Here is a 20,755-nt window from a genome sequence, read left to right as displayed (position 1 = left end):
CCCAGCTCCCGCCACAAAATGCCGTGAGGCGTGCAGTAGAGACCGCACAGACGCGAGGCGTCCTTTTGCCAGCTCCTGCAGCCCTCTGAGGCTACATAGGCTCTCTTTCTCCTCCTCGATTTCCCGCTTTTCCGCCCACGGGTGCCCCTTCTTCGCGTCTTCCACCCGCCTGCCCTTCTGTGCCACGCTGCCGATTGCTTTCTGCATTCCGAAGCCGCCGGAGTTTGCTTCGTGCGCTGCAGCGGCTTGTTTCTTTGGCGGCTGCACGAAGCTCGACGAGATTTTTACACGACGGTAGCGCCAGCCAGCCAGAGCAGCCTTCTTTCCCCCCTCCCCGCTTCCCCCCTTCAGCAGAACCCTGCTGGAGGCGGAGTGAGCCATGGGATCGACGCCTTCCTCTCCGGGGAACTCCCCCGCTTCCTTGCATCCAGCGCATCCTCTGTTGGCGGTTGTTTCGCCGATTACTTCCAGAGCGGCAGCCGGAGAGGCTTTGGAGACAAGATGCCCGTTGTGGCGAAGGCTGCTGCAGCTGAATCCAGCCTACTTGCCTGAAGGGGCAGCCACGTGCGTGTGGCAGTATCTCTTGCTGCCGCTGCTGCAGACGAATGAGCGCACCGGCAATGTAAAGGCCCTGCTGCTCTTTTTCGCGCATCATTTCAGGGAATATGCTGCTGCCTGCTGCTCGGTTTACGCCGCCGCAGACCCCTCTTACACTCCCCCGCTGCTTCTTTCGCGCCAGCAGTCTCCAGAATGCCCCCTTACGTGCAGAGCCACTGAAGAAAGCCGCTCATCCGTAGACGCCAAGGGTGTCGCAGCGCTAGCAACCCTCTGTCACCTCGTCATAGAGGCGCTCTCTGCGCGCTTTACCGTGACGCAGCTTCTCCTGGCAGCCGAGTATGCCCCCGCTGCTGCGGAGGCAGATGCAGCGAGACAAACGACGAAGACTCACGAGGCCAAAAAGACTCACGAGGCCGAATTCGCAGGCTCAACACCCCCTGCATCACCATCCCGTGCGCCTTCACGCGCTGCTGTGTGTGTTGAAGATGAGCGTGCCGGCGCGCTGATGGAGAGCCCCTCTTCCAGCGCATTTCCAGCTGCTATTCTTGCCAAGGAAGGCTGCCCTCCCTCCTCGACGCCTCATAACCCCCCGAAACACAGCAGTCTTCTGCAAGTCGACGTTGTCTACAGGAGCCACGTGTTTCGCGTGCCTGTGAAAGGTTGCGGCGTGGAACTGTACGAAGCCTTGCTAGGGGCCCTGCGCAGACTCTACCCGAAAGATGCAGCAGCAGCAGCGGCTCGAGGCTTGCTGTTTGCGGTGCCGCCGCAGACTCCGCTAGAAGAGAAGCTGCTGTCTTGCGACGAGCTCGCAGCTCCAGAGAACGTGCAGAAGCTCCTGCAGCAACAACGGCAAGGCCAGTACGCATACTCCCTCGAGCAGCAAACGGAGGGGGGCACAACACGTGGCAGTACACCCGAGGCATCCCCTTCTGCCCCTTCAGCGACAGAGGCTCCGAGGCGGCTTTCAACAGAAGGCAGCAGCAGAGACGACGGTGAGATCAATGTGCTTCGCGTGTATCTGCTGCCCCTCTGGACTCCCCTGGATGTGGGAGGAGCTGAAGCAGGCACCCTGATCTCCAACAGCAGCAGCAGCGACAGCAGCAGCAGCGAAAACAACAGCAGCGAAAACAACAACAGCAGCGAAAACAACAGCAGCAGCAGCAGCGGCAGCAGCAGAAATAACAGCTATGAGGGTGGCGTCAAAAACCCCTCGCAGAGAGGCCTTCAGAGCACTCATAGCTCGTGCCTTTTGACGCTTATGGATTCGATCATTTCTCTGCTGATCTTCACGCAGCCGCCATCCTTCTTCCAGAGTGTGGCTTTTGAGATGCAGCAGCAGCTGTTGGTGGCTTTACTGCAGCTGCTGGCTTTCGTCTGCCCCCACCAAATTCTGGCTAAGGCATGTCCTTTACCGCCTGCCGCGAAGCTTCCTGACGCTCGCGCCTCGGAAGAAGACACTCGAGGACGGGGCGGATCGAGGCAGCTGGAGCAGAAGGAACGAGAAGCTGCAGAAGCCGCGTCGCCGTGTACTACAGCGCCCTCCTCAGAAAGACACGCGAAGGATATTGGACAGGAAGCAAGTGCCGCTGTGACTGCGAAGGCCAGTCGCTGTAAGATGTGCGAAGGTAGCAAGGGCTGGCTGCCGCCTGTAGCGGATTCGAGTTTGAGCAGCTTGCTGCCTCCGCTTTCTGACAGGTCTGCGCATTGCGCGCCTTTCTACTTCCTGTACCAGCAACAGCGGCAGCAGCAGCAGCTCCTTATTCCCATGCTGAGCTGCCCAGCAGCAGACAGCCCCTGTCTGTTGCTGCTGGAAGCTCTCATGGCGGTGTGGGATGCCTCCGTGGAGAACGCCGAGCAAGCCAAGGGTAAGTGGGAGAGCTTTAGGCAGCAGCAGCAGCATCCTTGCCCCTTCCCCTAGTAGCAGCCGAGCCACCATCGCGACGACCAGCAGCAGCAGCAGCAGCCTGTAGTTAGTCTCGCCGCTGCTGCTGCTTGGTGTGCCTGGGATCCCGTCCTTCTTTTTCCGTCTGCTCAGACCCTCAGATCGCTGAATTCAGGAGTAGGCTTGCTTCTCGCGACTCCGGCGGCTCCAGGCAGTCGCTGGCACAGGCATGCGCAGCGTGTGCTCTAAGTCTGCCCTTTTGCGCTGCAGAGCTGGCAGCCTATCTGCTGCGAACGTGGTCAATTTGCGCTGCTGGCGAGGCGTGGGGAGTGACTCCGGATGTAGAACTATGCCGAGTGACGCCTTCTGAAGTCTTGGGAACGTACTGCCTCTTTCTGCTGCTTGCCCTCGCCTTCCATGTTCCCCCCGCCACTCGCTTGGAAGCCATCATGCAATCTCAAGAGCAACTGTATGCACTTCAACAGCGTCACGAAGGCGCATCAAGGGGTTGCCAAGCCCCTCTTAGCAGACTCGAGCCGTTCACAACAGCAAGCCAGCAAACGCATATCCTGCTGCACGTACTTTTGGCTAGAGGCGTTTCTCTGCCTCCCCCCCGTGTCGCGAAGCCTGCTCTTTCTCCTGCTGTCGCTGCTTCTGCTGCTCCTGCTGGTGTTGGTGCTCCTCCGCCTCGCCCCCGCGCGAAGAAAGCCTCTCCAGAGAGCTCCGCAGTGACTGAACAGTGGAAGGCTGCACATCGCTCTCCCATAGCCGTAAGCTGCGGCTGGTCTCGAGCACGGCTGCCTTTTTCCGGCTGCTGCTGCACACATTCCGCCCTTACAGCATCAGTGTGTAGGCAGCATCCATGGATTCAGCAGAAGCCGTCATACAGAGATAGAGCACGTAGACACACCATGCAACAGCAAATTCCCTCGCCCCCTCCTTCCCCTCTCACCCGTAGAGTTGCGCACTCCCTGACTGCCCCATTGAGCCACCCCTGCCTCTAGCCACCCCTGCATCCAGCCACCACTGCCTGCATATACAGAGCGTCTGTATGTGTGTGCCTTCTGTCTTGGTGCTGCTGCTGCTGCACATCCCCAACGTTTCGTGCGCTGCCGCTTCGAACCCCTTTGCCACCTTCCCTCCCACTCGCCTTTTGCTGCTCCCTTCGGCTTTGCTCATTCACCCTAACAGTTCGGAGAGGGCTCCGCCTTTGTGTTCAGACAAACGTGTTCCTTGGCTCCCTCGGCGCGTTGTACGACCCTGCCTACTTTAGATGCCAGTCAAACGGCGAGTGCCTCGAGAACATGCAGCCTCCTGAGCTGAGGTTCCCGCCTTTCAAGGAAATCTGCTTTCGGCAGCTTCTCGTAGGGCTCTCTGGCCCTCTTCTAGCGCGAAGCCTCCACCCCCTGCTGCTCTACGTGCTCCTGTACCGCAACAGATGCTTCCGGTAAGCCGCTGAACGGGTTGCCCACTCCTCCCTCCTCGCGCTTAGACTCACTCGCAGTCCTTCCAGATTCACTCGAAAGCTCGACAAAAGCTCTGAGACAGCCACCGCATGACTGCGATCCGCAAGAAGAGAGATGAGCGGCAGCACGAGTGAGTTGGAGGGGCGTGGGCGTTGCTGCGTGTTGCTGCTCAGGCTGTACTGTCTGTCCACCGAAGAGAGTGAAGCGGTTCTGCTCTCACTTCTAGAGGCTGCACAGGCCCTCCCGACGCAGTGTACCTTCAAGACGCTTCTGCTCGGTGAGAGTTCAGCCAGGGGTAGCTCTCTCGGCTTCCTGAGCGACGCGCGAATTCGCAAGAAGCAGCCTCCGCACGCTGTGTAAGCCTCAACAGCAGCAGATCTGTACGGCGCATGCGCTTTTCCATTTTGTGCGATCTTTCTGCAGCAAAAGGCCTAAGACGCGATATATCTTACCCCGTGCCTCCTGCCGGTCTGCTGCTTTCTCTCTGCTTGCTGATGCTTACAAGGGACCAGTCCGCTTGCCGCCACTTCCATTCGAAGGTAGGCAGGAGATAATACACACACCCGCAGGAGCAGCTCTCCGTGCTCGGCATTAAGGACTAGCGCCTTCTGAGCGTACTTAATCGGGGGGTGCAAGCCCTTAAAGCCTCGAGGGACGTAAAGGCAGAAAGTCGCTTCCGCGCTGGGAAGACGGCGGGAGTCTTCGTGTTTTGATGGAGTTTATGGAGCCTGGAGATTTGCCTCCTGCGTGGGCTGCATGGTGGCCGCTGCAGAAGGCGAAGCGCGGTAACAGAAATCGCGCACTGTGGATATTTGTGCCAAAGCTCCCGTCACAACTCGAGCATCTGCGACGTAGGCTGTGAGGCTTGGACGTGTCTCTGCGCCCAGGTTCTGCGAGACGTATACTGGGAAGGAGGAACGAAGCTGCGAGAGGCCACCCTAGGCTCCTTGCTTATCCTCGCGCTTCTCCGATTGATCGCATGGCAAGTCCGCTTTGCTCGCCTATGCCTGGCTGCTCTTTTAGCGCATACAGTCGACTGCCGGCTCTTCGGGATGCTGTCACCTGTCAGGGGAGAGACAGCGTCTGTCCAGCGCTACCTCTGTCTGCGGCTTTCCCTCGAAGTTAAAGCCCACCCCACAGCTGAGGGAACGAGCCGCTTGTGGCTTGGTATGAAGGCGGGATCTCCGCATTACAGATTGCAGTTGCTACGCTGTTGCGTGCGCGCGGTTGGGCTGTAGGAATGCATCGACGTTTCGAAATCTCTTCTTCTTCGAAATCTGCGCCTCCAACCTCATCAACATCGCACACTCCGCCGAGATGATCCACTGGTGCGCTGCTGATTCTTTTACTTGTTTGGCCTCTGCTGCGTTTTGGTGCCATGTTGTTTTTCTCCTCCGGCTGCTGCTGCTGCTGCTGCTTCTGGGTTGAAAGCAGATGTAGATGCATCCATTCCCCATGCGCCCCCAGAACGTACCTGGCCCCTTTTAATGCCCCTAAAATTGAGAGAATCGTGCTCTTCTGCAGCCCTTTGCACGGTGTAATCTCTCTCCCTTTCTCTCTTTTTTTCTCAAAGTACTGCATTTTAACAAGCTTTCAAAGGCAGTTTAGGCGCACAGACGCAGATCCTCTTTGCCTTCCTTGCAGGCTCGCTGCGGATCGGCTGTTGGACCTCTTGGCCTCTCTCACGCGCCGCTTGCTAACACGGCTGCCTCTTCCTGCGGCTTTGACAGGGCCTGCAACTGCAACTGGAGGTGCTGCTGCTGCAAGTGCAACTGTAGGTGCTGCTGCTTTTGGTGAGGACGCCGTCGAGAGGGTTGAGGCGGAGCCGATTCTTACAGCACAATCAGCGACTGTGGCGGGCAGTGGCGCTGATGCCACGGCATCCTCGAACTTGAGGGAGCCTGGAAGTGATCTTGAAGGTTGGCTGCTCGTTTTTCGCTCGGTTTTGATTTTCCTGTGTGCCGCTTTGAGGCCCCCCCGCCTTGCAAACAACAAAGAGCTCCTCTTTGCGCTGATCCGGCTCCTTCCGACACCTGGAGTGATCCAGCTGGTGCAGCGAATGGACTGTGCCCACGCATACCTGCTACTGCGTCAGCAGCAGGGGAAGGAGAAGCACCAAGAGGCAGAGCAGCAGCCTCCAGAGAAGATAGGCCAGAGCGTTCCTGGATCTCTGGGAAGCAGCAAGAGCGAATCCCCGGAGGGGTGTGCTTGCCCTTCTCTGCAAGCTGTGCCGCCAGAGGAGCCGATTGCAACTTCAGAAGCAGCGCCAGACTTGTCGGCGGGGGAGTTGATGCAGGTAGAGCTGCTCTCCCAGCTGCGGCCGTTGCTGGAGCCTCAACTGCGTCTGCTTCTGGCGCTGCGACGGCTGTGCGAAGTGACGCTCGAGCGAAGCGGAAGGGATGACGATGGAGAAGACGACGAGGTAATCCGAAATGTGTCTGATCCGGCTTTTCCTGTATGTATCTATATGTACACCACACCCACCAGACCCAATCGTGTAAGGCGTGCGAGTCCAGAAGAACCACGTGTGCGTAGATCCATGGTGAGTTTCCCCCAGGAGGCTAGCATGCACGTGGCTGTTTGTGGATTTCTTGTACTCAGGGTGCTGCCAATGAGCAACTCATCGAGGACCTCGCAGCACAGCTCTGCTCTTCAGATGGCGCCAAACCCGTTTGGAGTGGCAGCGAGGATTGCGTGCAGGAGCAGCTTAAGGCCTACGGGGCACTGATGCATGTGAGCCTCATTCTTCCTACCATCTCGGGATGCAAACGCTTGGCTCTGCAGTTCATTGCGCGATCCAGACCCCAAGCTTTCCTTCACACCCAAATCCTTTCCTTCACACCCAAACCCTTTCCTTCACACCCAAACCCTTTCCTTCACACCCAAATCCTTTCCTTCACACCCAAATCCTTTCCTTCACACCCAAACCCTTTCCTTCACACCCAAACCCTTTCCTTCACACCCAATAGAGACACACCACCTAGAGACCGCACGCATATTCCGTGGCAACCAAGAGGGGAGTCTGAGACCGACTCCTTGCCGAAAGAGGGTGCCCTTTCAAGGCTCGTGGAGAATAAAAGTGCTGAAGCGCGCAGGAGCCCTCCTGGGAGAATTCGGGATCTGATCGTTCGCGTGTGTCTCAGGCGATTTCGCTCGTTGGGCATGCCCCTCGCGTGGAATACAGGGAAAACGCCAAGTCCTCTTGCTATTTCCAGCCCCTCATTTGGAAGGCTATATACTTGTTGATGCCAAAGCGCAGCTGCTGGCACTAAGGCGGATCCCATCTCCACATTTATGACACCAAACAAACTCCCCTTGCGCCTCCGTCCCTGCATCCGTCTTTTCCGACCTGGCGCTTTCAGCCCCTAGCCGAGTGTTGGGGGATGCAAAAGCCGTACCGTGCTGCGGCTTCAGCTCTAGACCGGCGTTTTCCGTTCGCAGTTTTATTACGCTTTAGAGCTAGGGTTTGCTGAATAGCCTCTCTTCATAAGGAGTACATACGCGTTAATGCTTTCATACACAGCATCCGATTATTGCTTAAACCGCGGGGCTCGACGGTTTGCTGATGGTGTGAGGAGGCAAACACCATATGGCGAGCCACTCGCGCTTGAGTGCGCCCTTTGCTTCTCGAGGGATAAAAGGCCTTCTGCGTCCATCTACGTAGGAGAGCCACACCCTACCTCCCCACCGAGGCAGGGTCTCCCACAAGAGAGCAGGACCTTGTGTAGAGGCTGCTTGCTAACGCGTAAAACCGCGCTGACTATTATTCCCCGACTTCACGCTGAAGACACTAGAGCCCGTAGGAGAATGTGCAGCAGCTCGGCTGCTGCACAAATGCGATGGTTCTGTTGCAACTCTTAGGGGGCTTTCAGGAGTTAAGCCACCCCCAAAATGGACAACCCCCGAGGTGCAGGCGTACTTCAATGCCGCATATCTTACGTGCAAAGCACAGCGCCTGGTTTACGAAAGAAACTGCTCCCACAACTAAAACGGAAGTTGCTCGTACAACTCGAGGGAGTTGGTTGGAGCAGCCATTCTTGTCTAGCGTGCGCTACGAGCCTCAAGTGCCGACGTGAAAGTGACGAACGGGCATGCAGGGATGCCGCTAACTCTTTAAAGGGTTCAACAGGCAGTGGCGACCAAAAAGAGCCTTGGTGGGGCCCATCAGGCTAGTAAACGTGAGGCATGTAGAGGGGGGGCACCGTTACAAATAAATGCTTTTTTGCGCCTAGTCTTCTTCCTGGATGGCGCGTCGCCAGCTTCTTCCGCATCACGCTACTCCCGTAGGCACTTTTTTTTTGCTACCATGTTGCTCTTTCCCCCCTGGCAGGTAGCTGAAGGGTGCACTGCAGTTTCTTCGGGACGCACGTAATCATTAGGCTCAAGGCCTATATAGCCATTATTATTTCTAGAGAGTGCTTTTTTCACGGTAAGTGCAGGACTAAGCAATGCTCATAGCTCCCCTACGCAGAGGCACACAGGCCTGGAAATTCCAAGACAGCGCGTCCTGCACTGGAGAGTAGTGGCCATTTGCCTTCCCTAAGCAGAAAGAGGTAACCACATCCATGACACGATAATTTTTGGTTTTTTTGGCTTGAATACGCCAACAGCCTCTGGATCACACCCAACTGCCATCATGGACCCGTGAAAGTTAGTAAGCCTCCATCCCTACGCCCTGTGTCTAGAGAGAGCATGTGCCCTCTTGTGCATTCCCTGATACCATAGCGTCAGCTCCTGATAAGACACGGATCAAAAATCCCAAAAGGAGGTGAACGCATAGGCCACGACTAAGAAAGGGCTGTTCCGGGATTCGAACCCGGGACCTCTCGCACCCGAAGCGAGAATCATACCCCTAGACTAAACAGCCGCACACCGTGGCACGTTTTGTTAGTTGGCTTTGCGTTGCAGTAACTTTCCTTAAGGCAACGCCTTTGAACACAAAATAGGGAAACAAAAGGTAATTGCACAGCGCTCTGAGGGTGCATCAGAAAAGCGAGACTTTGGAGAGCTTTGTGGGGCCTTGCCTTGTGCCGTGCAGAGTGCGGGAGATGGCGTCCGCCGTAATAGTGCTTTTCGTTTTTAGTCGAGGGTGTGAAGTTCATAGCGAAGTATAGGGGCACTTTGCGTGCCATTTCGTGTCTATGGGCCGGATAAAAGCTAGCAAAGGGCATTTTCTCGTTATGGAAATTCAGCTTACTTTCTAGTAGCGCCACTGGTCATCGTAGTGGTTTGGAAAAGCGGACCGCCTCATCAACCATTAGGCTAAATTCATGATGTTAACAATATGCAGCGCAGTCCTTCGACCACTGCGGTGGAAACATTGGTCATGAGTACTCGCATTTGTCATCTTTACTGCTTTGTCACGCGGCGCTCTTGCGGTTGCTTTTTTAATGCAAAACAAGAAAACCTAGGATCTGATTCCTCAAGAGTCGAGGCACCCCTGTTGTGTGAATGAGGCACACAGAACAAAGCAGAACTAAACGGAACTTGAGGAACTCAATAGTCAACGACCTTCGTGTGAGGAGACCCTCATGTGTTTCTTGAACCTGTTGCTTTGCCCAGTTGTTACTCGTGCCTCTGATGCCGCCCTTCAATCTTTACCTCCTTTAGAGCAAGGGGTATCACACTGACGTACTCCTAGGCTGTGAATTCTTTGGTGGTCTGTGAAATCGGTGTGCAAAAGGAGCCATTGGAACCGGTTGGCTTGTAGTTTTAGGTAGGCTTTAGAGTCAAGCCCTCAAAAGGAAGGCATGGTCTGCATCATGCCTACTCCATCACACTTCGAGTGCCTTCATTGGCAAAGCTTCAAGGCCCTGAGGATCCTTTCTACTAACGGTAGACAAACAGCTTGAGTTTTGGTGCCTCAACAATTGGAAGCATAAAGGCCGCCATGTTCCACTAGAGATATTCATGATTTTTGTGGCACAGCGAGGAGCAAAGGCCGTTAAGCTCTGTATGCATCGTTTTGCCTATTTCTCAGTCGATTCCTCCTGCCCCTCATTTGCCGTGCTGCCAACATTTACTTGGCAAAAGCGCCTACAGTCTCAGGATAATTGGAAAGCACGTATTGCAGCGCAACGTGAAGCACAGGGAAGAGCGAATATCGGCACCAAGCAACTTTAAATCGCCGAAGAGGTCGGTGAAATGATACACACAGAGCTTCACGGCCTCTATTCTTCACCGTGCCAGAGAAGCATGAATATTCCTAGTAAAACATGCCGGCCCTTTATGCCTTAGATTGTAGGAGAACCAGCACACGTCACAGTGACTCCTATATACAGGGCATTGTACCGGCCCAGCGAACCTCCCTAGCCTTCCGCACTTCTGTTATAATGGGGTATGCGTACCTCTGTTAAAGCGGCCTGGCAGCGGCTTCAGAGGAGTCGATAAAGCATCTTCTGCTGTTGCGCTCGAGCGAAGGCATTCCAACGCGGCACACTCGCTGCGGTACACTAAAAAGGCACAGAAAGGAAACATTGCAACAGCAGCAGACCGCTATTTGCCCTCGCCAAGGACCCAAGTTGTAAATGCCTGTAATGCTTGAACGGGGGTGTCACTGTATGAAGTTTTCAAGCAAAGCGCAAAATGCGCATGTGAAACGCTTCCTCATTTAGGCTCACCATGGGGGAACACTTGTAGCACCAAATTCAATACAAGACTTAATTGGGTGTTATTATATTTTCTCCAAAAAGAACTACCGTGGCGTTCCCTCACTCTCCGTAGGGAAACGCTCAAATTCAAGCTCAATACAGACCTAATGAAGGTTATGGTGTGTCCCTCAAATATATTCCCGCCACCTACGCTCTTTTCGTACAGTGCCCTACGTGAGGGGAGAGGAACAGCTAGGGTGCGTTGACGAACCGTCTTTGCACTCGGAGCATCCACAGCTAGCTAGATATGGCTTCTAGCGGGCACGCGCATAACGTCACCTCTTCTTGTCTCAAGCTAACAATGCTTTGCTAGAAACAATTAAGGAACATATTATCGGACTTGTCAGTTCTCTACTAAGGAACTGGGCAACGAGATACAGTTTAGTATAATGAACTTTTTGTGGTGTGTTGTGGCATGCAAAAATGCCCACACTATTATATGAGTGTCATTTACTGCCCAGCAGGCCGTCAGTTTTTGAACTACCTTTCGAAGGACTTTCAGGACTTTGATATCTATGGAGTGGCTCGCTGGCTTCAGCGCCTCCTGCAGTACGACTGTTTACTGATGCCTATAAAGGCCATTACCAAGATGATCGCCAACGCGTGTGCATCTTGTGACGCTCCAGCAATTCACTAATTTGCAGCTCACCCGCCTAGTCTGCGATGATACACCATTTTAATCCAAATTGCTTAAGGCATATGCTTTTAAGTCTCATGCATCCGCTACTATTGACAACCTCTAGAACTGCAAAGGGGTGAAGCACTTGAACGCTGTGGAGGGTTTCCTGTCGTTCACAACAAAGTGGCGTGGCTGCCTTTTGTATGGCGTTCGACTTTGTTCGACAGTGTTGATATCTGCAAAGCGCATGTTCACCTTCTCTTGAGCCATAATGGCCTTAAATCTACAGAAAGAAAGCTCTCACAGCGCTTCTAGTGCCGTGGTTTGCGTCTAGAAGTAAAGGAGGTTAAACCTTCGTGCCCAGCTTGTCAGCAGTTAAAGCCGCGCAATTTTCTCCTGAACCCGGCCTCTTGCAAAGCCCTCGAGTTCATGAAAGCATTAAGACTGCTCTGATCATGAATTGTGTTGTTGTGATCCCGAAGGCCAAGGATCAGGATAGCATCAACTCTGTTGTCGACGGACAGTAAAAGACGTGTTTTATACTTTGCTTTGGCCATGCCACGGCTCGTCGCTCATCTGTTCATAACTCATGTTTGGAAGCTTCTCATATTTTTCAGGACTATTACTATTAATAGAGATCTGAAGCTTGTTAGTGCCTCTTGGCGTGCCTCTAGGGTCAGCCTACAAGCAGACCAAAGTGTGACCGCTGTGATCCTTCCTTGGGCAGCTGGACAGAGAGAACCGCCCTCAATCTTCTGCAGTAGATGCGGCTCAGCTCCCCAAAACTTATTTGCTTGGCTTGGCTTTTCCCCTTTCGCTGAGTGGATTTAGAATACAACTGTACGCTCGTCAACTTTTGGCTCTTCCGCGCCTCTGGTCTATAATGAGGAGTTCGTTTCCGATGCGAGCCTGGAGCTGGTGATTCAGAGTCAGCACCCAAAACACGAGTAATTTGGAGAATGGCTGGTCAGTGCACTCGAATGCATGCACGAAACTCAAGAGAGGTAAGCACGTTATTATGATAAACAGCAATCGGCTGTGTATTTGGACTCTTTGAAACATGTTTTTGGCGAGTTGGTAGGCTCTACGAGGCGCATAGGATCTTGATGAGATGAAGTTTATGGTCATATAGCTATGACCATCTATCATTACTTCACTTATCCATGCACTTGACTGCTTCGAATTCCCAAAGTTGGAGGTGCAATCAAATTTTCATTATTGGCTTCTTTAAAAAGTTCCATAAGTTATTTGCGGACTTGCCGCTCACCCAAACGACCTGTTAGGAGGCATAGAACCTACAGAAAGCCGTTGAAGTGATGGAATCAACGACTGTCAAACGCTGAGGACAGTACATGATAGTTCTTAGTTAAATTCGACAGGGAGCACCAATCTTAGCGGCTGACAAGAGAGCAGCTGCAGGCATCGTTGCCCTTGGGAGATTGTGCACCCATTTGATTAATAACGCTAGTTGGGACGGGATTCCTCACGTTCCTTGAATTTTTTCCTCCCCAGCGAATGCTCTGCCTGAAATTTTTTTCTGCATCAGAGAACATCGCTTGAAACGTTGCCATTTATTGTTGGTAGGGTGTTCTGTACACTCAAAGACTATGTGCAGGCACTCCCAGGTACGCTGGTTTTACACTCTTTCTTCTGCCTCCTCTGGGGTACTGGAGTCGACCATTCTGCATGCGTCATCTGTATTTTGCATGCAGATATTGATCTGCGAGGTGCGGATGCACTGCTCAAATAGTGTGTGCTTTGATTGCCTTAACACATTTTACTACTCACGCGTTTTCTCATAGCAAGAGGCACACATTTCAGCTCTGTGGAGATAGCGAGGCGTCACGCCACGCCGTTTGCGTTGCTTTGGTCCCTTGTTCGCTGCTGACCAGTGTGTATGTGAGTGCCTTTCTTTTATTTAATTTACTTTTGCGGTTGATGCACTCATTTGTTTTCTTCGTTTGCACTTTTTTCTAAATATTTCCATCTGCTTGGGGAGTGGCGATAGGGCGAAAGCCCTTTCGCGGTCAAGCACTTAGTTTGTTCGTTGGAGAGGCATGAAACGAGTGTATGTGGTAGGAAATGTAGGTTCAAGATGTGTTAGACTTAGCCACACTTGGTTGCATTTTGCTACATCAGTTTCATTGCACTTAAAATCAGTAAGGCAGAAATTAATTGGCTTGTGTGCTCGTAAAGCTTATGCATCGCAGAATGCTTCAACTCGACATAAGAAGAGGTAATTTTGTGTGCGTATGCCTCAGATGCAAGGGTCAACGAGCTGTGAATGCCCGGAGTGCTGAGAGGGTGGAGTAACGTGCATCCTAGGTGGTCCTCTTTCCTCTTGCCAGGAACTATGAGGGCCTAGAACAGAAAAAGGCAAAACTTCATTCTTATTATGTCAATATTTATTGTGTAGTTGCGGGTTCCCCCGCGGAGTTGCCCTTAAGTGGAGCTCCGCTTCAACCTTCATGCAAACCGAGTATAATGTTAAGGGGTATGGGCAAGGAAAAGAGTAGCCTCCTTCCCGTGCCCATACCCCTAACAACTCCGACATGAGCGAGAAGGAACAGCCAGGCTCACGTAGGCAGTGCGAGCATTCACAGCTAGTTGCACATAGCGTCTAGTGCATAGGCGTACTACGTAGCGTCTTGTTGAATTGAGCTGACTCTATGCTTCGCAGTAAACAAGGACTAAAAGCACACACGCCAATATGTTGATTCTTTAGTACTTCCTAGCTGACTATTACCAGTGTCGTAGAAAGCGCTAAATTGGAAGTTTCGCCCCTATATACAGCGAGTATCATCCGCCAGCTCCCTTTTTGAGGGCGCTCAGTGTAGGCGGCTATTTCTGGTGGCAAACCTTTTACATGCGTGGTGGTTAACCCCAAACTAAAAATGTTGGGTGGCGTTTTACATTCTTATGCCGCCTCTGGACTCCCCCTGCTTGAGCGCCAGAGGCCTAGCGGGGCAGCAGTGTCGGAAGGTCTCCTCTGGGCGTCAGCTCCGGTGCCTGCCGAAGCCAGAGAGAGCTCTTTGTCTTGCAGCAACAAAGCGGCGTGCGTTGAACAGGTAGGAGCCGTTATAGGTGGCGCACTTTCTAAGAAAGGTAGCCAGTAACCATGCCTCTGGGGGCCCCTCAACAGCACTGCAGCCAGCTGCCTACGGCTAATACACTCGAACGGCCCAAACGGCTCCCGCCAAAACTCCAGGAATGTGCGTGTACACGCTTATACTTTTTGGGGAATAGAGAGAGAGAGAGAGAAGTTCAGACAACACGATATTGCTTGTGCTGCGCTGCTGCCGCTGAGGCGGCAGCGCCAGTCACTGCGCTGTTGCTGCGGCTGCGGCTGCAGCCGTAGCAATTGCAGCAGCAAGCGGCTGTTTGGGGGTTCGATATTTGTGTCTTGAGCAGCATTTGAGTTGTCATAGCGTATTTAATGTAGATTTGTGGGATTCGTTCGCCTGTGAGGCAGAGGACCGGCTGCTTGGCGCTTGCTGCAGCGGTAGCAGCAGCAGCAGCAGCACCCGCAGCAAGCAGTGCCATAGCTGGAAGGCGCCTCAAACAACGTTCCTTTTCGATCATCTGGAGCAATGAGGGCTAAGAGTGAACGCGTCTATAAGCCTGGCGCCAAAGAGGTGAGGCAAGGACCCCCCTTCTCTTTTACTGCATTCGCACCTGAGCTGCAGCACTCACACAGCGCAGTGCCTCTACACCGCAGCAGCTCCCTCCTCTGCAGGAGCCCGCACAAATGCTTCCGCGTTATTTTAATCCTTTTTTACACATTAGTTGACTCATTAGGGCCCCCAAAGGCCCTCGAAATGGCCCTGGGGGCCCCCCCAGCGGCACCCCCCGGCCCAGCTGCCGGCCCCTCGGGACTGCTCTTGCCCTTGCAAAGCTTTGTATTTCCTCGTACTCGGTTCTCCGGGCGGCTTCATATGCATTTTCTACTTCTATTCGTGTCATTGAAGTGCAGAAATGACTCAACAGGGAGCGCGAGGGACTCTTCCCTTCGCCTCAAGGGGCCCGCCGTGGGGTCGCTCCATGGGGGTGTTGTGTCAATTTCTGGTGCACGAATTAAATGGAGATCTCTGCCCCCTTCAATAGGGATCATGCAGAGCCGATCTAACTGCCCATGAGCGTACTGTGGCTGTCTGTTGCATGGAGACCACTGCAGGGCAGCTTCCCTGGCATGCTGCTCTTGATGCGCTGGAACTATATCCGCCGCGCTTTTGCGCTTGTCTGTTCCCAGCAATGTACTTTACTTGAGGCTGTGCTTGTTCGCATCTCCGTGCGTGGGGTCGCCTGCGTCAGATGCACCGCCAGACGCTGCTGCCCTTTTTCAGCCCTTTCCGTCTGACCCTTTGCTCGCCGGCCCCTTATTGCTGTTTTGTGGCTGCAGGAGTGGCGCGTGGTGTATTGGATATACCCACAAGAGCGCGTCAAGAATAACAGAAAGCAGGTGTCCTTCTCTAGTTTGGTGAGCTGAGGATTTCAAGCCGCGGGGAGGTGGCGGGAGAGGGCCCCCCTTGCCATGCAGCTGCCAAGTTTCGACACGCGCGCTGTCCGTCTAGTGCCTTGCCGTGTACAATCACTCACCAATCTGCTTGCCAATAGGGCTGGAAAGACACGGAGCCTTATTCGGCTGCCTCCCGTTCTCGAGGGTGGCCGCACTTTTCACTGGAAGGCCTACTGTCTGTGTGTGTATCTGTAGTATGTATGTCTGTGTGTGAATGTATGTACGTATGTATGTCTGTCTCTTTCTCTCTCTCTGCGCGTATATGCGTCTTCTGCAGAAATACGGAGATAGCACAGCTCAGCTGAAAGCCTGGGCAGTCATTCGCTTCATAAATCACTTTGGCTGCGTCCCCGAAGACATCAAGAACCCCCCGCTTTCCCTACCCCCCTGTTGCGCTTCTTGCTATCCCCACTGCCTCAAAGAACACGTGCCGGGATGCAACAATTGCATAGATCCCCCTACAGATCGGCACTTCCTAGGGATACCTCCATCCGCGGGAGCCGCACCTGCAGGATCTGCCATTGGCACGCCGTGCAGGCTTAGGCCCTTAGCTGCCTTGGAGGGACGATCCTCTGCCGCAGATGGCGCAGGCGACGACGCTTCCGAAGAAGCCTACGGGGGGCTGCTGCATGGAGCTGCAGCAGCGGCAGCAGCAGCAGCAGCAGAGCAGCAGCAACAGCAGCATTCCCGCGACGGCGCACGCCTCCCTCTCGCCGCTGGCACCCCTCCCTCGTCGTGGCTTGAAGAGGCAGCCGCTGCTGCTGCTGCAGCCTCGGCAGCAGCGAGGCAGAGTCTGCACACCCAGCAGCGCCACCACACGCTGCAGAAAGACTTGCAGCTACGTGCCTCACCTGCAGACACGACGCTGCTCTCGGAAGCCTCTCCCGAGCTGGGGATTTTGAGTGCAACAGGTTGCAGCAGCAGCATTAGCAGTCGCTTCGAGTTTCTCGCGGCGCAGGCAAACAATGCGAAAGGGGCCTCCTCTTCTTCTGCCTCCTTTCTGAAGGGCAGCTCTCCGCATGCGACAGTCGCCTTCCAGCCGCTGCCTCCCGCCGCTGTCGGCGCTGCCCCTTCCCTCGCTTCTGAGAGCTTCTTCGCTGCTGCTCAGGAGCTCTCCTCGACTGGAGGGGTGAGGGGGGGAAGCGCTTCAGGACGCCTCATCAGTGCCGCTTACGCAGGCGTTCTCGCCGAGATGCGCGGGGATGGAATTTCCCAAAGAAACGCAGCAGGAGAGACCACTGCCAGCGCTGCAGCCTCGCTAGAGGGCATGCAAGACAACCCTCCTCCCGCGAAGCGTTCCCGAACGGAAGAAAGCCTGCTGGCAGAATTACAGCTGCAGCATCAGCTGGCAACGGCGGCTCAGCAGCGGCATCTGCAAGACGGTGCGGGAGAGACTACTGCCTTGCGCCACGCAGGCGAACGAGTTTCTTCTTCTTGTTCCTCTGGTGCTGCTGCTGTAGGCGACGGCAGCAACAACAGCAACAGCAGTGCTCCGGCGCTAGTGGTGGGAGGCACACTGCTGCCGCAGCAGGTTATAAAGGGAAGCAGCGGCGTTCACAGACCCTCGCTGCACCTTCCGTCTCTTCCTGGCGATCTCGATCTGTCCACGACTTTGCAGCTGCAGCGACAACAGCAGCAACTGCTCGATCAACAGCAACAGCAGCACCAGTTGGCACTGCAACAGCGGTTGAGTGGGCAGCAACACATGCACGCAAGACAACAGCAAAGCCTGCTGCGCGGGGTGCGACTGTCCTCACGCCAGCAGCAGCAGCAGCAGCAGCAACAGCAACATCATCAAGCGCTTTCTGGTGGATGGAAGAGACCTACATCTCTGCAGCAGCAGCACCTTGAGGGCATGGGCGGCAGCGGCAGCAGTCAGCAGCAGCAGATGTCGTGTGAGGAGGAAAGTGAGGGAGCTTTGCCCCACGTATACACCGTCTACGCGGAGTTTCTCTTGCACGAAGTGCTTGCCGAGAGCCACCCCGCTGCGCAGCAAGGCGAGCGCCTCCCACAGCAGCCCTCTTCCGGGCAGGAAGAGGATCTGCAGCAGCAGCAGCACAGCGGAGTGGAGCGACGGCAGCCTCTGGGGGTGTGCTGCGGAGAGCATGGGCTTCCTCTTGCGGAGAGTGGGAGCTTGGAAGCGGCTGCAGCGCAAGTGGCGTCTACGGCGCAAGTGGCATCCACAGCAGCAGGGAGCAGCGACGTCGATGCAGAGGGCAAGCAAGGCAGTCGGCGTCGGGGAGGCGTCCACACGCGTGCCTTGACAAGAGCGCTCACGGGGTTCTCCGTTGAGGGATGCGGCTCTCTCTACGACAGCCAGCAGCACGTGCAGCCGCAGCACGTGCAGCAGCAGCACATGCAGCAGCAGCACGTGCAGCAGCACGTGCTGCTCGGCGGGGGGAGTGCAGGGGGGGGAAGCGGCGCTGGCGAGGCGATGATCTGGTGCTGCTCGAACAGAGATCCTTTTCAGCTCCGGCACGCGACTGCGTATGGAGCTCATCGAGACGCCGCTTCCGCCGTTAAACGCCGCAACATGTTGACTCGACAGATGCGCAGGCTGACGACTGCGGCTGGAGGAGGCGCTGGCGCTCCGGGGGGGGGGGCGGGAGAGGCTTTGGCGTGTGTTTCGAGGGTAGCAGCACCTGCAGGGGGGCCAGGCGCTTCGCGAGATCACAGCCTTGTGTATATGTTCACACAAGGGTGTGGCAGCAGCGGCAAAGCTGCAGCAGCCTGCAGCGGCGTCGGCAGTCGCGGGTTCAGCCGCTGCAGGAAGCCGCCTGCGCGTCTGCTGTGGCTCGCGTACAAGCAGCGGCTGCGGGAGCTGCGCGAAGCCTCTGAAAGGGTGTCTCTGACAGCCACCGACTTCGCTGCCGCTGCGCCTTTCGGAGTCGATTCGGAGTCGCAGCAAGCCAGCGCTTCCGCCGACGGCTGCTGCAGCGTGCTCGCCCCCGGAGCCTGCGGCGGCAGCATGTGTCTGTACACCGCTGAGGAAGCCGCCGCCGATCCAGCAGGCTACAGCAGCGACGAGTGCGGCTTTTGGAGGGACTGGGCAGGCCATAGACACCGCAAGGCTCTGGCGAAGATCGCTTCGTCCTTGCGCGGCTCCTCCTACGAGGTGCTGCAGCAGCAGCTGCATCTGCAGCAGCAGCAACACCGCGTGCAGCAAATGCAGCAGCAGCAACAGAAGCGTCTGCAGCAGCAAATCATCCGCGGCACGCAGCACACCCCCGCAGCCACTCCCCACACCTCTCCGTTGCCGGGGGCAGCAGTTGCTCCGCCTTCTGCTGCAACAGCCACGCAGCCAACAACGGCCGCCCCTAAACCTCCTTTGGAGACAGACGAAACTGCAACGGCTGCAGAGACATCCACCACGCAAGCGACAACAACTCCACCGCCTTCAGTGTCAGCAAGCTCCGTAGCGACTGCTTTGCGACAGCTGCCGGCTCAAGACGCGCAGAAGCTACGGAGACAGCTGCAGCAACACCTGCAGCAGCAAGAGTTGCAACGCATCTTTGCCGTTCAGCAGCAGCAGTCCATGCAGCAGCAGCAGTCCATGCAGCAGCAGCAGTTCGCCGCTGCAGCAGTAACACAAGCGCCTGCCTCCTCTGCTGCGCATCCGGCGGCAGCGACTCCCCAGCAGCAACAGCCCACAGCTGCACCAGCGTGGCAACAACACAATCAGCTCAAGCAGCACCAAAAGAATTACACTTCGGGTCTCTTGCTGCAACAGATTTTGCAGATGGATGCACAGCAGCGGCAACAGGGAGAGGCCGGAGAGGGCCTCAGTGCTGTGCCTACACAGCAGCAGCAGCAACAGCAGCAGCAGCAACAGCAGCAGCAGCAGCAGCAGCAGCAACAGCAGCAGCAGTTCCTCCAGCGGCACCGGCAGCAGCAGTGGCTGCAGCAGAAATTGCTGCTGCAGCAAGCTGGATACAGCCCGCAGCAGCTGCTAATGATCCAGGGCAGAGTGCAGCTCCTCGCCCAAATGAAAGCCGCGATGAATGCAGCAGCAGCAAAGGCGGCAGTTGCAAAGTTGCAGCAGCAGAATCCTCCGAGCCAGCAAGCCATGCTGCAGCAGCAGCTGAGAGGGCACTTGCAGCAGCCGGCCATTGCTGCTGCAGCCTTTCATGCAGCCGTGGCAGCGCGAGCAGCACGTGGGAGCGGTGCATCGCACACCGCAGCAATTGAGCAGCAGCAGCAACAACAACAGCTTGATTCTCCGACAGCACGCGGCATAGCGGATGCAGCCCGCCCAGGAGAGCAGCAGCAGCCGCAGCAGCAGCAGCAGCAGCAGCGCGAGGATTCATTTTCCTGTCCTCTAGCCCCCTGTGTGTCGCCGGTGCTGTTTCACGCTGCCGTGGCTGCGAATGCGCCGTCAGCCGAAGGCTTGCAACCTGCTGCGAGTGGGGGAGAGGAGAGACGTGCTTCGGGCATGTCGATGCCTCCCGCTTCGATTGCTTTGCCTGCAGCAACGCACCAGAAAGCAGGCGATTTTTCGGCGAGGCCAGTGCAGTGGCGCTGCACCTCGACAGCGACGACCTGCAGCGCAGCTGAGCATCAAGAGGACGGCAGGGCAGGCGAGCTGCTGCTGCTGCAGTCATCGCCGCAGCCGCAGCAGCTGCTGCCGCAGGGAGCGGCGAACACGCAGCAGGGGCAGCAGGAGACGCTGGAGGTGTCGAAGGCGCTGTTGCTGACCAGAAGTGCTGCAGCTGTGCAGCAGGAGCGACTGCAACACAGGGAGGCGGCATCTCAGCCTATCGACGGTCTCACAGACCTCTCAGCACAGGGGCGAAGCAGCTGCAACGAGGCTTACAACTTCTCCCACGTGGTTGGCTCGACGGCATTGACCCCTTCTCCCCTCGCCTCCCCCCCTGAGGCCTTTCGGCGCTCTCCAGAACGCATGTCTCCCGCCACAACGTCGGCATGAAGTGAAGTCTAAGCAGTGTCAACCTTGCTGCTGCTGCTGCTGCTGCTGCTGCTGCTGCTCGGGCTGTAGAGGCCCGACACCGACCAATGGCGATGGTGGGAAGCCTAACTGATCCGCCTGGAATAGATATTCGATAG

General features: G+C 55.7%; 2 protein-coding genes and 1 non-coding gene across 3 annotated transcripts; 2 read left to right on the top strand and 1 right to left on the bottom strand.

Moving 5' to 3' along the window:
- The first annotated feature begins 379 nt into the window (after positions 1–379).
- On the top strand, positions 380–7,178 carry LOC34623403. The gene is made up of 12 exons (XM_026335683.1): positions 380–2,423; positions 2,711–2,988; positions 3,160–3,210; positions 3,661–3,887; positions 4,080–4,183; positions 4,330–4,445; positions 4,794–4,888; positions 5,551–5,657; positions 5,754–6,003; positions 6,088–6,328; positions 6,508–6,993; positions 7,050–7,178. Exons 1-12 carry the CDS (start codon positions 380–382, stop codon positions 7,176–7,178), a joined length of 4,128 nt encoding a protein of 1,375 aa, XP_026191468.1.
- A 1,523-nt stretch (positions 7,179–8,701) lies between these two features.
- On the bottom strand, positions 8,702–8,773 carry Trnap-cgg. Its single transcript has one exon. It is a non-coding gene; the product is annotated as a tRNA-Pro (tRNA).
- A 7,180-nt stretch (positions 8,774–15,953) lies between these two features.
- On the top strand, positions 15,954–20,755 carry LOC34623738 (AF4/FMR2 family member 4). Its single transcript, XM_026335682.1, has 10 exons — positions 15,954–16,301; positions 16,518–17,348; positions 17,574–17,688; positions 17,794–18,034; positions 18,095–18,399; positions 18,547–18,702; positions 18,774–18,886; positions 19,026–19,106; positions 20,264–20,391; positions 20,626–20,755. The coding sequence occupies exons 1-10, from the start codon at positions 15,954–15,956 to the stop codon at positions 20,753–20,755; spliced, it is 2,448 nt and encodes an 815-aa protein (XP_026191467.1).

Source organism: Cyclospora cayetanensis, unplaced genomic scaffold (genome assembly GCF_002999335.1).
Source record: "Cyclospora cayetanensis isolate NF1_C8 unplaced genomic scaffold, CcayRef3 CcayRef3_contig_77, whole genome shotgun sequence".
NCBI lineage: Eukaryota > Apicomplexa > Conoidasida > Eucoccidiorida > Eimeriidae > Cyclospora > Cyclospora cayetanensis.
The sequence above is the reverse complement of the archived record's forward strand: the minus strand, read 5'-3'. Positions and strand labels throughout refer to the sequence as shown.

What these genes read in the sequence shown, in the direction of transcription:
- LOC34623403 (XM_026335683.1), top strand. Translation starts at nt 380, where the DNA reads ATGGGATCGACGCCTTCCTCTCCGGGGAACTCCCCCGCTTCCTTGCAT. An exon ending in TACCGCAACAGATGCTTCCG is followed by an intron (nt 3,888 to 4,079) that starts GTAAGCCGCTGA and finishes GTTGCTGCTCAG; the next exon opens with GCTGTACTGTCTGTCCACCG. An exon ending in TACCTGCTACTGCGTCAGCA is followed by an intron (nt 6,004 to 6,087) that starts GCAGGGGAAGGA and finishes TCTGGGAAGCAG; the next exon opens with CAAGAGCGAATCCCCGGAGG.
- LOC34623738 (XM_026335682.1), top strand. Translation starts at nt 15,954, where the DNA reads ATGCGTCTTCTGCAGAAATACGGAGATAGCACAGCTCAGCTGAAAGCC. An exon ending in GCGACGACGCTTCCGAAGAA is followed by an intron (nt 16,302 to 16,517) that starts GCCTACGGGGGG and finishes CACACGCTGCAG; the next exon opens with AAAGACTTGCAGCTACGTGC. An exon ending in GTTCACACAAGGGTGTGGCA is followed by an intron (nt 18,400 to 18,546) that starts GCAGCGGCAAAG and finishes TGTCTCTGACAG; the next exon opens with CCACCGACTTCGCTGCCGCT.